The sequence below is a fragment of the Vidua chalybeata genome, chromosome 4, assembly GCF_026979565.1.
Source record: "Vidua chalybeata isolate OUT-0048 chromosome 4, bVidCha1 merged haplotype, whole genome shotgun sequence".
Taxonomy (NCBI): Eukaryota; Metazoa; Chordata; class Aves; order Passeriformes; family Viduidae; genus Vidua; species Vidua chalybeata.
In genome coordinates, this window is record NC_071533.1 from 36,910,676 (window position 1) to 36,925,683 (window position 15,008).

Sequence of the window (15,008 nt, forward strand, 5' to 3'; positions counted from 1 at the left end):
ATGAAAGTACATTAGCAAAAGGTTTGAAGATAGTTTAGTTACTCTTCAGGCTTTAAACTGCTGCTGGTACTACTGTAGGCAGAAAAAACATTACCATTTTGAGGACCAAGAAAATACATGTGACAAAGGCAAACCTGTGAAACTGAAACTTCTAATCAAACTTCTAATTACTAATTTAGCCCAAGAATCACTCAGACTGGAAAGAGGACATTTTTTATAAAGTAGAGTGAGATTGTGTGCAGCTTAGAAATAAGTTTATATATCAAATCATTAAAATCTAAGCTTAAGAAAGAGCCAGACACACTTCATTCCTGAATTCTTGCTCTGGAATGATGGGTTTAACCCCAGCCAGCAACTGAGCACCAAGCTCATTGCTCACTCCCCAGCCGGTGGGCTCAGAGAGAGAAGTGGAAGAGTGAAAACAAAATAATTCATAGTTGAAAGAAAGATTAATAGGTAAAGCAAAAGCTACACATGCAAGCAAAGCCAAATGGCAAGCAGCTGTTAAGCCACCTCCAGGAAAACAGGGCTTCATGATGCATAACAAGGACTTGGGAAGATAAATGCCATTACTCCACCTGTTCCCTGTTCCTTCTTTGAGCTCTATATGCTGAGCATGATGCCCCTGTGGTGTGGAATAGTCCTTTGGTCAGTGTGGGGTAGCTGTCCTGGCTGTGTCCCCTCCTAACTGTGCATCCCCAGCTTTCTTGCTAGGGGCGCAGAGTGATGAGCAGGAAAGTCTGGACTCTGTGCAAGCACTGCTCAGCAATAAGGAAAACAGCTCTGTGGTATCAACACTTATTTTCAGCACAGATTCAAAACAGCCCCACACCAGCTACTAAACAGAAAATTACCTGTTAGAACCAATGATATGTGTACATGAAAAATGCATTGAAATGGCATTTCTTTGATCATATCTTCTCTATAGTGTTTCATCATGGAATGGTCAGCAGGAACCTCTCGAGGTCATCATGTGCCAGCAGGGCCACTCAGAGCTGTTTGCCCAAGTGGCTTTTGAGTATCTGCAGAGAGAAAACTCTGAAGATACCTGAGAGTCTACCACCTCTCTGGGCAACCTATGCCAGTTTTTGTCACCCTTACAGTGAAGTGTTTCCTAACATTCAGAGGGAAAGAGGGAACTTTGTGCCCTTCTAGTCTATTTTCATTATCCCTTGCTCAAGTAGTAGAACTGCTGATTAAGTTAAACTCTCGCTTATGCCTAATGCCAGTTCTTCTACTCATGTAGTTCATTTCAAGCACAATTTGTTTCTTGCTTTAAAAAGAACACTGGGGAGTATGGGAGTGAGATGGGAAAAGCAGGGTCTTGTGATTGATTCATTGCTTGCTCCCTTACTGATCTGGATCAAAATGAAATGTTACATTTTTCTGCCCAGTGCCCCTTGCACAGTTTACCACTCAAGACAGTTCTGTAGTGGCCTGAGTACGAAGAATTGGAAAAATTATTCTTAGGATGGAAGTTCAGAGGCCAGAGTTGCTTCTCGTGTATTGCTAATGCAATTTAGTAATAGCTCTTCCCTTACAAGGAGGTTGTCGTGGGACACCTGTCCTTAACTGTTGTACAGCGAGTGACCTAACAAACAAGTATATGGAATGAACATGTATGGAATAAAACCAAGTCATACTGGATTTGGACTCATTTTCACTACTGGAAGTAACTTTTACTTCTGTGAGAGAGGTAGAATAATTTATTTCTTATTATAGATTACATCACGGCTTTTCAGATGTTATTTTAATCAGATCCAAATGTATCCAAATGTATTCATGCTCCAAAACTAATTACATCATCCACAGTCTAAGCATTACAACAACAAACAACACTTGCTGTGGCTGCAATGAAAATATTTGAACTGTAGTTACCTACTACAGGATAACCATCTTGCTTAAGAGCAAGTTCAAACAAAACCCTTCAGTGGTAAACTTTGAAGAACATAAGTCAGAAGCTTCATCCATTCTATATGAGGTTGGATATTCATTCCTACAGTAGTAGTTACTCAAAGACAGACTGGAACATTTCTTGTCCTACTTTTATATAAGCATCTCTCTCTTCATTTGTCATGAGAGACACAAGCTCTGGGTTTTCACTAACTTGGCCATATGAACAGGGTTGGCCAGCTACCATTAAAATAGGACCCAGAGTTTCCTGTTCCTCCTCTTGTTCAAAGTTGCTGCCTATTACTTTCATTCCTGCTCCTCTTGAGTGCTTGGCATCCTCTTCAAACTCACTGCTATCACTGTGTGATCCATGTAGTTTGCTTTTGACAATAGGAGCCTGGTCTGTGCTAGATGATGACTTGGATTCATGGACCAGAAGAGTCTTGATGATTTCATTATCCATGCCAGTTTCTTTAACATTTTCTTCAGTTTCTTCAGAAGCATTTACTCCTAATACACAACACTAAGTGTTAGAGGGATCAGTCATTTACAGTTACCACAGGCATCCTACATAGATTATTTTTTTCTATTCTGGATCTTTTTTACCCACACTAGAATTGTCTTGAAAATACAGACATTTCTGAGAGCTTTCCACTGTAAAAATTACCACTAGAATTATTGCATGGCTAAAGCCAGAAGTTTTAGGACACACTTGACCTCTGGCTTTAGGAATAAAACCTCAATCAGTCTTAAAACTAGATTTTGGAAACTAAGGTCTGATAACCACAAACACAGAATTGAAACATTATCTTCTCACTACATTTTCAGTGGGAAAGCTGTATTTAACTGCACTAAGGCTGTGGAATTAACTTGTGAATTCACTAAACTTACCAACACTGTTGTTGGTGGCTGTTGCTGCTCCTTCCACAGTGCTTTGTGACAACCAGATAGGTTGCTTTTCAGTTGCTTTTTCTCTTATTTTCTTCTCATGCTTTGAGTCTTGGACATCAATAGTTAAGTTTTGGGTGTATGTGAGGCCAAAAGTGGAACTTCTGTGTGCCCATTTTTCAGGGCGGCTGCAGGATTCCAGCACACTTGAGCCCAACTTTGGATCAAAGCTGAATGAGGTGACACATTTTGAAGAGGTAGAATTCAGGCAAGAACCGCCCCCCCGTTCCCATTAAAAAAAACTTGAACAACAATCACAAACAAACCCCAAAAACATGTTTTGTCAGCAGACTAGCTTTAACAAGTGCTCTAATAATTTACACTGCTTTTTACCTCTCAGAGGCAAGTGGTTCTGAACCACTGATTTTTGCAAGGTCTCTTCAGTAGTGCATCTCTGGATGATAGAGAAATAGTACTTTCTTATAGAAAGGGCTATGAACATTAGCTGAGGGAGTAATCTGGGAAATAAATTACTTTAAAAATGTATCAAAAATTAAAAAGGTATAGCAATAAGTTAGGATACCTTAGATATTACAGGCTTCTTCATTATAAACAGCTGACTGTACTGAACAAAGCAGAATGGAGTACACAGGCTGCAAGTTCAGTATTTCAAAGATTTTACAACTGTTAAGTTGTTGGGGGGATTTGTATTGATCAGAAGTTCTAGTGTGATGTTCATACCTTTCTGATAATTCTGGTATTTCTGTTGGCTGAGGCTCCAGCAAGTCATAGGGCAGCACAATATCTTCGGTCTCACGCAGCAGCACAAAGACAGGCTCGATCTGCTCGTTGAACTTGGCCAGCAACGTTCGAGCATCGTGCTTTGGAAACGCTGAGCCATCTTCCTCTACTTCAGTGTTGCAGTAAGTGCAGCGAAAAGTCTCTGCAAGGTTTTCCAAAGTGAGAATTGTCATGTTCATAGAATGCAAAAAGATCAGTAGGATGTTGTTAAGCAGCCTGCAGCCTGGATATTTACCCAGACTCTGACTTTATCCATTTGTTCACATTAACATGGGGAACTCAATTCTATAGGCAAACTTGAGACAGACTGGTATTATACACTTGTTATGCCCGTGAGAAATGTCTCAGGAGAGAAATTTAAGCTGGATAGACATGTACTATCATTAGTTTATTTTCTTCTTCTCCAGTCTCATCTTCTCAGTTCTTAATGTAACAGAAGATGTTATCAAGCATAAGTAGCATCTGATTTTAGTTGTTCCAGAGTCAGAGTTCAAGGCATATGCTAAAACCCCATATTTATTCAGGAAAACAGACAAAACTTCAAGCTTATTCTGTAAAAATATATCACTAGCTTCAGTGTTTGCATTTTAGTAACTTGACAGAGTCCCTCCATTTAGAAGAAAGGGATGATTTCGCTAACTGGCAGAACACAAATTTAACCATTGGCATTTCAGGTTAGTCATATATAAAGCTCATTCTGCCTGGTTCTGGCATCCTTTGCAGATCCCATGACCCAGATGTCAACACAGTAGCTGTGCTCCGATTAATGTATTTCACTATGTTGCCATTTTGACTCATTTTGAAATAATACTTTTTAGTTATTTTGGTTTTAGAGAAGAAAAATCCACAAGCTCTGACACTACTTCTGCTATGGATGTGTTGTGTTGACCCATGAGGAGCTTGAACTTCCCAGCCCAGGAGTGACAGAACAGCTCTGCTGTGGTGCCATTGAACTGCAAGATGCTTAGTACAGTAGGTGACTGCAAATGGTTTTGCCCATCTTGTCCAACTCGTCTGTCAGAAGGACTGACCACACAAATGGATTAACTAAGATTCAAAGCAGAGTAAAGACAGTACTGTGTTCGTATTTCCATATGAGGAAGTGAGAATCACCGGACTTGTATGAGTTAAGATTACTCAACCAGGTTCAAAGCAAAGCTGAGGCCTGGAATCTGATTCTCAACCCCAGCTTGTACATTCAAGATGAATTTTTGTTATGTTTAGCATGTTCTACAGAGGCAGCACTTTTCTTACCCTCACCTCCCAGCATCCCCTGTTCCAGACCCTTGTCCACCAGCAAACAAGAAGCATATTCTAACAAATATGCTAACGTTCTAACAATGCTTTTATTGCAAAGTTGACTTAGGAGACAATTTTGTGCTATTAGGGTTATTCTTTAAAATAACAGCAAATAAGCAATATAAGTAACACACCTGTAAATGCATCAAAGAGCTGATTGACTTCAAGGTCTGTGTACGTGCTAGAGCAAGATGGACATTTAAAAGAGGATCTGGTCGTTGAATCACGCTCATCTGCTTCTATTTTCCGGCGCACATGATCCAGTTTGTATTTTACCACATCCACCAGCACCTTATAATTGATGTAGTAGTAATTGTGCCTCGTGCTCTTCCCATTAGGCCCCGTTTCAACTCGCATCCGCAGCTTCACCAGCTTGTCCGCCTTGAGCGCGTTGAGGGCAGTGCGCAATTGCTTACGCTCGTACTTGAGCAGCTGTAACAAGTCCTCCTCTTTCACACAGGGGTAGTGGATCAGCACATCCAGGGCCAGGGAGCACTCCACACCATAGAAACCACGCACTATGTATTTGGCCAGGCGCTTTAGGGCTGCCGGCACCTCGCTGGGCACGTTTTGCTCCTCCATCAGGAGGTGAACCACTGTCAGTGGAGAAGTGCTATATAACAAAGAGAAGGGAGGTGAGCTGCAGCAAACGCTTCTTAGTGCTCACAGGCAGATGTAAAACATGTCATTTGCTGTGCTGCACTTCTGCAAGAGTCTTCACTGAATAGAGGAATATAAGATCCTTAACCTGCATTGGGGATGGGAAAGCTATTAATAAGTATCAGAAATTATCAAATCTTGAGGTACAATGGTTACCCCTGAAATATTGATAGCCTCTTGTGTAAAAATCCTATTTGTGTAAAAAATGTGTAAAGAGAAGATACCTAGGAAAGTGTGTTACAGGAAGTTCATCATCCTCCCAGAAGAGAGCACATTTAACTTGCACGTCTAGGTCTGTCTGCTTGCATTCACAGCCAGCCAGGTAAGAACAGAAGTAAAAGTAAAGCTTCCAAAAATAAAGCTCAGGACAAGAAATCTTAGTTGAAACTGTATATGGCTCAGTGGCAAAGCCACAAGAGGCATTTTAACACCTGTTCACACACTCTGTGGTATTTCTGCTGGTTGCTGTGATCAGACAAATATTTTGCAAAGCTGGGGCACAGGATGCTACAAGTTATCTGGCCCTCAGGTATTTGGGGTAGCACATTTTATCCCTTTGTGCTCTTCTCATCTACAAGTAGGACTTCTGGCCATATTCCTAATCTCATTAATGAGAATATAACTAATTTTAATCAGTCCAACTGTCCTAACAGTTTCTTACTTGCAAGGAGAGAGAAGGAAAAAAAAAAATTAGAATGTGTTTCAACAAAGCTACATGCTAATTCCCTTCTTTGAGACATGTTAAAATCCTACAGTAGTATTTGACACCACTGCCTCTAGTCAGATGGTTTTGCAGTGAGCCATGCAATGCACAGCCAGAGTACTGGTGTAGCCACTGGGTCAGGAGCTGGGAGGGTACAGGATGGCATGTTATGGCACACTACATCCAGCCCTGGCATCCACTGCAGTGGCTGGTAAAGCTCCAGCCCATGTTACTGCATATTGCTATGAGAACTTCCAGGGAACCTTTATTAGAAATCCTAGTTAAACAGACAGAACCACTTGCACTAGCCTAGTACTTAGGCCATAATTAAATTTGCACTTCACAGGGTCTACCTTATGGAAAACAAAGGCAATGGAACCTGCTGGTCTGAGTCTGGAAACCCTGAAGGTGATGACCTAAGTTTCCTACAGGAAAAGTGAGGGAACACTGGAATGGGCTGTCCAGGAAAGAGGTTGAATCTCTGTACTTCAACAGGACAAGAGCTGGAGCAGACTGACTTGGCTTTGAGAGTAATTTTGCCATGAGAAAGGGACCAGATGGCCTCCAGATCCTCCTCCTAACCTAAATTCTTCTGTTCCAAGAGAGTTAGAGTTAACAGTAAGGAGTGAAGTTTTGGCAAAGTCAGTCTGTCCCTTGACAATCTTTCTCAGACTAAGAGCAGCATTTCTGTGCTCTTTGACAAAAGCCTTCATGAATAAGCACTTTTTAAAAGTTGTTCTTTTTATTGTTAATATTATTTTTTTATGTTACTCTTTCACTTCTCCTTTGCCCTTATCCTCAAAATGGGCTTAATAAATTTAAGCCACAGGAAAATATGCTAACTTATGCTTCTCTTTCTGGCCTAATTTTGAACTTTTTTTCTGTGCTTGCTTTATAGTTAGCAGTAAGGAAAGGATAGACAGTGTCTTCAGCCAGTTTTAGAGAAGAGTAGCATGGCTTTGATTTTCCTCAGAGAAGCGCTCTGGAAAGCACTGAGCTTTGTCCTTCCACACTGGGTAGAGTCCACAGAATGGAGGCACTGAAGCCTCCAGCACAGGGCCAAAGGAAAGCAGCCACCATGGAATTCTGTAACCCAGTGCAGCCCTGCTGAGGAGCAGCATCTGTATTGGGAGTGTTACTGCTTACATGCATTGGTCTGGGATACATCTCAGAAAGGGCTGGGGTGCCCTCTATGTGGCTTTGTGTCATATCACCTCCAGTTGGATTGTGGCAGTATTAAACAAAAGAACAAAACTGTTTCTTCATCTAGTTCTTGGCTAATATGTCAGCAGAATGCTGGCACTTAAAGGACTTGTATTAGATACAGCTCTCATAACTCTTTTTTCTTACCCTAAGTCAACTACAGAATGAAATTATTTCAAAGGGAGTAGAATAAGTAGGTAACATCCTTAGGGAAGAAGCAGGACCTGAACTGTAAGCAGGAGGTTTGCTGACCTACCAATTCTCTGCATGACTCCTTAGCTCAGACTGGCACTTGTGTACTTGTGTGTCTAAAGCAAGCACTACTCTGAAGTGTTTCTGGGCACTTTGATGTTGAAAGCTTGTCAGGTACAGTCTTAAAACCATGTGAAATAGTCATAGGAAAAAAACCCCAATCAATCAAACACACAGAAACCCCACAAACTCCAGAAAACCCCACCACACTCATACAACAGAGCCTAACCTTCCCCCTACCATACCTAAACACAAACTTTAAATATCATGAACAAATTCTGGGATACAAGTGACCAGCTGTTTTCAAAAACAAATCCATAGAACCCACTGTCCATTTGCAGAGGAATTTAAAATATGCAAGGCTTTGGTTCAATACAAAAGGAAATGGCTTTCTTTTACAAAAATGACTGAATTTGATCTGAGTAAGAGACATTCATGGGAAAAACAGCCCCCTCAAGAAATCTTCCTTTAGGCTACAAAAGAATCAAATTTGGATGTATTTTATAATAAAATTATTTAAAATTAAAACAGGGGAAAAGTTTTTCTACTGTGCACTGCTATATTTGACGCTTTATTTCTCCAATCCACTCTGAAAAACCTCTCAGTCATTTAATCACCCAATTTGAAATCTCACAGTTCATGAAAACTATTGATTTTAAAAAGTTATTGTGTAGTTTTCAGTTGACAGGCAGCAGTTCTCTTTTGAGAGGAGCTGGAGACCACCCTTACCAAGGAAAAGAGTAGGAAGTGTATAGCCCTCTGAAGCAAGAAGGGCTTTAAACAGAATTCTGCTCTGCAGCTGAGCTATAGTCTTTGTTAAGGAGACAGGTATTCCACTACTCATGTAGATTTTTCCCTCCCTTTTTTTTTCCCCCAGCTGATAGCATGTATGGACAAGATATTATGGAAGTCAGACTTTAACTTTGAGCTTCCTCTGCTTTTAAAGTATTTATTTTTATGAGGCTAGGAACTATCTTCTTAACACATTTGTTTTAAAAATTATTCAGTAACATAGATGTTTGAGTAGCCCTACTACTTACAGTCTATATGGAGCCATTCCCATAATCAGAAACCACATTTAGGATCCCCTTATTGCTGTGGGAAACCTACGCAGAGTTGCTTGTTGTGCCAGCAGGCAACTATTAAAAGCAGAATTTCAAGTCAAGAGGCATCGTATAGAGCAAGTTTTGCAAGGTTTCTCTGAAGCCAGTTGCTTAATTAGCATTTTTTTTGAGCTGAGAAGACAAAGTACCTATCTCACAATTTAAAAGGCACTAAACCTGAAAGATTTGATAGGATTTTGCCAGACTTCATATAACCCTATCACTTGCAAATCAGTTAAAAACCTTATAATTACCTCTCTTGTATGGGCAGAAAACTTCAGGCTGATGTTGCAGAGAAATTGCTCCTTTCCTAAGAGCTCAAAGCAACTGCAAAACAAGCTTAAGTATTTCCCAGCCTTTTCCTAGACCTATCTGTGATAAGCCCTAATCATCACCCAGCTGGTGCAAGAGTCCCCAAATCACATTTCATTAGCAACTGAATGAATTCAGCCTTATATATTATGTTGTGTCATGATGAAGCTATAAATCTTATTGCTCCATGAAATCCACCTACAACAGGAAAGGACTGAAAAGGTGACTGCAGTCTTTGATTAGTGTTTTCATTAGCATAACTTTAGAAGACTAAAAGTAACATAATCGTTAATTCCTTTTGTTGCTGTTGTGAACCAAGTACTTAGGATAGGTAATTTACATAATTTGTTTAGAAGCTTTCAGAACCAAACTGAACTGGAAATTTTAATATCTTGAAGGAAAAACTGGAATGGTTACTAGTTCCCATATTTTTACTTATTAATCCTTTTAGGTGGTTTATGTCTTCAAAAGGAAAGAAAGAGCAATTTTTCACTGTACCTTTCTAGAAGATAAAGTTATGGATACTATATTATGGATTAGATATCTCTGTTTAAAAACAATGTTGAAATAAGGTTGCCAGACATTGTACAGTACAGGGTTAAAATACTGAATTCTATTAGATTTGCAATCATCACATTTCATCTCAAATCTGTGCCTCTGAATTTTTTTTTTAATATCTGCACAGTGGAGGCTGGTGTTTTGTAGTGATGCAACTTACAGCTCCACTGTACATGTTGCAGCATGTATTGTGCTTTTGTTACTGCTATTTGTTGCTGCATTTCTGACTCTCTGACTTGCCAGGCATGTGGCAAGTCAGACTCCACTGAGGAGTCTACTGAGGAGTCAAGGTGTGGGTGTTTGTCTGCATAGGACAGATTGTGGGACTGGCATCTGTAAATGTCACTACAGAAGGTAGTGCCTCTGAGAACTGGTGGATATTAGAAAAAAAAACCCTCATATTTTAACAGTTCTAAGCAGGAATTTAAAAAACTTCAAAGGTTTGAGGCTGCTGCTTAGAAACTGCAAGAAGAGGTGACTGTAAAAAAATCCCTGAGATTAGCTCTGGTCTTGCTGGCAATTTATAGTAGCAGAGATTGGTTTCATCTCTTATGCTGAGAAAAAAATCTACTATTGCTCTTTTTTTTCCCCCCATTAATAAGAATCCACTTGGCAGATACTCAGAGGTGAGAAGTATATTTGGCATGAACCTTCAACTGCAAACATAGAATGTCCACAGGGTAAAATTGAAGAGCTACACCTCATTCCATATAGTGGTTCTTGAGCATGATTCTTTGTTGTCATGTTACACCAGAAAATGCAGGGGAGCAAGACTGCTTGCTGCTGCCTGTTGGGTTTAGTCTGTGGGATATGTTTACAATAAACAGTTCCTGTGGGTTTCCTTGCCCAGTGGTTTGAACAGGGAAAGTGTTGTGTAACCTCAGTGCTGTTATTCCTATTACAGCCCTCAGCCTGTATGTGGAAGTGTAGAACCAGATGACAACAAAACAGCTTTCTAAATTAAGGAGAGGGATGGTGTGGCTGGGAACACTGCTTTCAGAAACAGGAAACGGCTGTCACCTGTCATGCTGTGTCTGACAACTCCTTTGGCAAGGACAGCAAACCCCCATGTAGCAGACAGAGGTGCTGGCTCAGCTCTGCACACTCAGAGCCAAGCCAAAAAAAAAAAAAAGAAAAAAAAAGTATACTATTTATTAAAAAAAAAAATAAAGAAGTATTTCAGAGTGGAGGTAGCCCTGGCACCAAGGGCCGTGGGAAGCAGGATTTGTGCTGGTATGTTGTTGTGATATTGTGTAACACAGACATTATTGAAAGTAGGAGCTTGAGACGGGGATAGGCAAAGTCACTTGGCTTCCTTTCAAACCCATTTGGGTGGCTGGGATGTTTATCTGGAATGATATGGGCATGCACTGCACTTGCAAGCTACTTGATAGGAAGAAGGCAGATAATCAGCTGAGCAGTCTCCAGAGGAAAAAATAAATATAGAGTGTGATCAGAGGTTGGAGGAGAAAATTAGTGGGTTGCTGCTTTAGGGGGGCAAAGGTATAGGGAAGATCTTCACAAAGCAAATGTGGTATGCTTGATCCATTGGCAGTGCAGAGCTGGTGCAGATGGCATGGTGGGAGGTTGTGGTGCACATCTTGAGTAAATGAGATCTGTGTCAAGTTCCTTTATTGTCTCTCTTTCTCACACAGACACATAGAAGCCAGAATCTGCTGTATCTTTCATTCTCCTAATCAATTACAATCTCAGCCTGTCTAGCCCAGACACTCAAGCACTACAATATAAGAAAATGCCAGAATCATAGTAAGTACCTGTATGGAACCTGCTGCCCTGTGCTCACAGGGCTCTTAATCACACAGTCACATCTCTCCTCTTTTTCCCTGTGCTGGCCCTTTCAAAAAGTCAATGCCTCACCAACATGGGGGTATCTATGTTCAGCATGCTCTAAGCCCTGCTTATTTTGTGAATCGTACAAACCTGGCATTGAATTCATTCACTTTTTATCAGTTCCCCTGTGATGCTCTGCCTTCCATGATCCTTGAAGACTTGCTGGGATCAAACTAAATCAACTTTCTTTGACAGCTTTAGACTTTTTGCATTAGTTTATCTTCCTGATAATGAGAAAAGTAAGGGAATATTTTGTCTGTGTTACATATGGAGCTCTGACGTACAGAGTTTGAAATCAAGACTGCTGGATAGTTTTGAGAGACTCAACTGAGATGTAAAAAAATTAGGATTCACTTTACACTACTTTATACAACTGCAGCATAGCTCCCACTGTCTTAATTGCCTCTGTAATCCGTACTTCCAAAATACAACCCCTGGTATCACAGACTGGGCACCAGCTAGACACCACAACTTACTGCCTGTACAGCACTTGGCAGAGCTGGGGTGAGAGTTTAGTGGACCCAGTAGGTACTGAGATGTATCTGGTCTGTAACATCATCCCTTCTCTTGCAAGAGAGATGTCTTGAAAACTGGAACAGGTTTCTCCTTTGTTATGTTGTTCTCATTCTTCACAAGAACACAGCCCATCCTGTGCAGTGGGTAAAACAAGGGATCTCTGCAAAGGGAATTTTGGGATCATACAAAGAGATTGTATCTGAATCAAAAAGAAAGGGGAATGAATGGCTTCTACGCTTCTGGCCACTTCACAGCCTCAGTATACTTCTAATGCAACTTATCTTGATTTTAAATCTGAAGAACAGTTGCTTGATATAATATGTATTTTTAATTTCAATATTCTTTTCTTAAAAAATCAATTTAGATATACTGTCTCTCAGCATAATTTGAAAATATATGGTAACAGCAGTTGCTGCAGATGAGGAAGCACATTTTGGTTGGGGATTCACGTGACAGCAAAGGGTCAGTAGAGGGGCATACTGCAGTTGCCAGATCTTCATAGCCTGCCACTACTGTCTGTCTTCTTCTGCTGTTTTGTTTCTCTTTCCTCTAACATTTACTGACACTGGCTCCTGCTCCTTTCACTTTTTTTTTTTCCCCTTCCCTGTTTTCTCCTTTCCACCCAGTCACATTTACTTCTTTTTCCCAGCTGGTTCACACAAAAGGCATGAAGGTTCATGGAGCTGGATATGGCTGTCTTAAGAGAACTGTTTCCAGCTCTCAGGGGATGGTGCATGTACACCTCTTGCAGAAACGTAAATGTAGCATTTTGGAAACTACGCTGATGCAAATTATATGTAACTACTCAAAGCTTAAATACTGGTGCAATTCAGATGGTGGGTGTAGCCTGAGAAAAGACTATGTCTAGTGCCTGAATTAAAGTTCCGCTTTAAAAACAAGATGGCAATGCAACACTGCAACAACTCAGCGCTTGTGATCTAATCTTTTTTAGTGCAAACCAAAAAAAAAAAAAAGCTTTCTTACTGACACTGAAATATAAGGAGGAAAAATCTGGAGGATTTTTTTTTTCCTACACTCTGTATCTGCCAAATAGAGAAAACTTAGCAAGTTTAAAAGAAAGACAAGACCATTAGTATAAAACATTACGCAAAGACTGGAGTTACCTTAAATGCAGAATCTCCAGCAGAGGCAGTCCCACTACTGGGATCCTTCTATTGCTCATGTGTAACCCTTGAGCTAGGAAAACAAACTTTGCAAAACAGATTAGACTGAGATTGTCCCATATAAAATTAATGTAATTCAGAGCTGATTCACTGCAGATCAGAAAATGTCCTAAGTATAGTGCTTCTTGGTATGTAAACAGGCTAGCTCCTTTTTAATTATTGTCCTCTCCTGTACGTAACTGTGTGAGAGCAGACATAGTTACAAAGGACCTTTAAAATCTTTGATTCTGCCAAGTTACAATGGTCTGAAAAACTGGTAGGCAGAGCTCGTGGGAAGAACCACATGGTCTGCTTGGTTCTAGATCACAGCCTTTGGCTAACTGGTATGTTCAGTTTCCAGACTCTCTTAACTGTCAAAGGCAGCTTCTTACAAAATGCATAAATATCTGCAGTTTTCTTCCCAAGGCAAACTGTGGCTTGTGCCACTTCTTTAATTGAGCATTACTCCTCGCTCATCTTGTTCTTCTGGTCGAAAGGATGAGAGGTTTTACTGCTCAGAGAGCTTGGGTGTGCCCTTCTCACTAACAGTTCTGGTCCTCCAAAAGCAGAAGAGTTCATCTGATGATCCATGCCATAAGCTGTTGTTGCCAGCCACTGAGGTGGAATCCAGCTTTTAATTTGCATTTCTTTCTCCTTGCATCTGTAGCCCAAGGAGCTGGCTGTGTGAAAGCGGGACACGTGCTGGTGCTAGGAGGAAGGAGTATTTTGTTGTTAGTTGTGGACCCTGCCTGAAGCTCTCACCTGCTGCTTGTCCCTCCACTCTCCATCACGCCTGCTCACTCCAGTGAAAATCTTTTATTTACTCTTGCTGCTTTCCTTGCAGGTATTTGCCAGGACATCTATGGGCCCTGCTCTGGAGTTTTCCTTCTAAGCAAAGCCTTGACTTGTAATGGACTCTAAACCAAACTCACTTGCACCTATGTCCCAGAACTACTGCTCGATTTTGATTAAGATTCAAATTCCTGCCTTCTCCTGTCCTCATTAACTGCCAAAATTTTGCTTTTTAACATGGGAGATGACATTCTTTTTTCCTCTGAAATGGTATGGGGCTTCACTGCATGGGTTCCTGAAACAGTAAAGGTGAAAAATTTTCTTTGTAAACTGACTTTTTTTTTTTTTTTTTTTTTTTTTTCATTTAAATGCCAGCACCCAAACAGCTTGGTCTCTTCTGTAACACTTTATTTAATTTAGTTTATAGTAAACTGGATTAACTCTTTGTATTTACATAAACAGTAAATCTGCTAGAAGCTAAGACTGAAGTTGGTTTTTCTAGAACTAGACTTTGCAGTAAATAATCAAAAATTAAGTATGATTTTCTTATGGCTCACATATTGACTTTTTTGAAACAATTTTGTTTTTCACAACTGAATTAGGAAAGCTGCATAAAACTCTTATGTAAACTTGAAGAGAAAAATATATATGGATGGTTACTTGACCTGGGAAAAAAAACAAACCTAAGAAAAAGTAATGAGACCACCCCCTCAGTGTTTGTGAGGGATCTCAACTATGTGTGCAGCAAATTAATATGAAAAAACACACCCATTGCCATTGTATCTTTCTATGTAAAATAAAAGGCAGCTAAACAAATTCCCAACATTGCAAGTAGCTGCAAACATTTCTTCAGCGAAACGGTCATAGCTTCCACCACTGTGCCTAGAGCAGCAGCAGCAGGGGAAAGGCAGTAAACTGACATTAAAATAGGTATGTCTATCTGTAACAACAGCAAGTTAAATTTTTTGTCTGGCTTGAGAAAACTTTCAGACTTGACAGGTGAAGGTTAGATCA

The 15,008-nt window shown here is 40.3% G+C and overlaps 1 protein-coding gene across 1 annotated transcript; it reads right to left on the reverse strand.

The window, feature by feature from the left end:
- Positions 1-1,752: 1,752 nt before the first annotated feature.
- On the reverse strand, positions 1,753-5,463 carry LOC128787150 (general transcription factor IIE subunit 1-like). Its single transcript, XM_053941098.1, has 4 exons — positions 5,016-5,463; positions 3,523-3,724; positions 2,785-3,011; positions 1,753-2,403 (listed from the first exon to the last, which is right to left on the reverse strand). Exons 1-4 carry the CDS (start codon positions 5,461-5,463, stop codon positions 2,009-2,011), a joined length of 1,272 nt encoding a protein of 423 aa, XP_053797073.1. The 3' UTR covers positions 1,753-2,008.
- Positions 5,464-15,008: the final 9,545 nt, after the last annotated feature.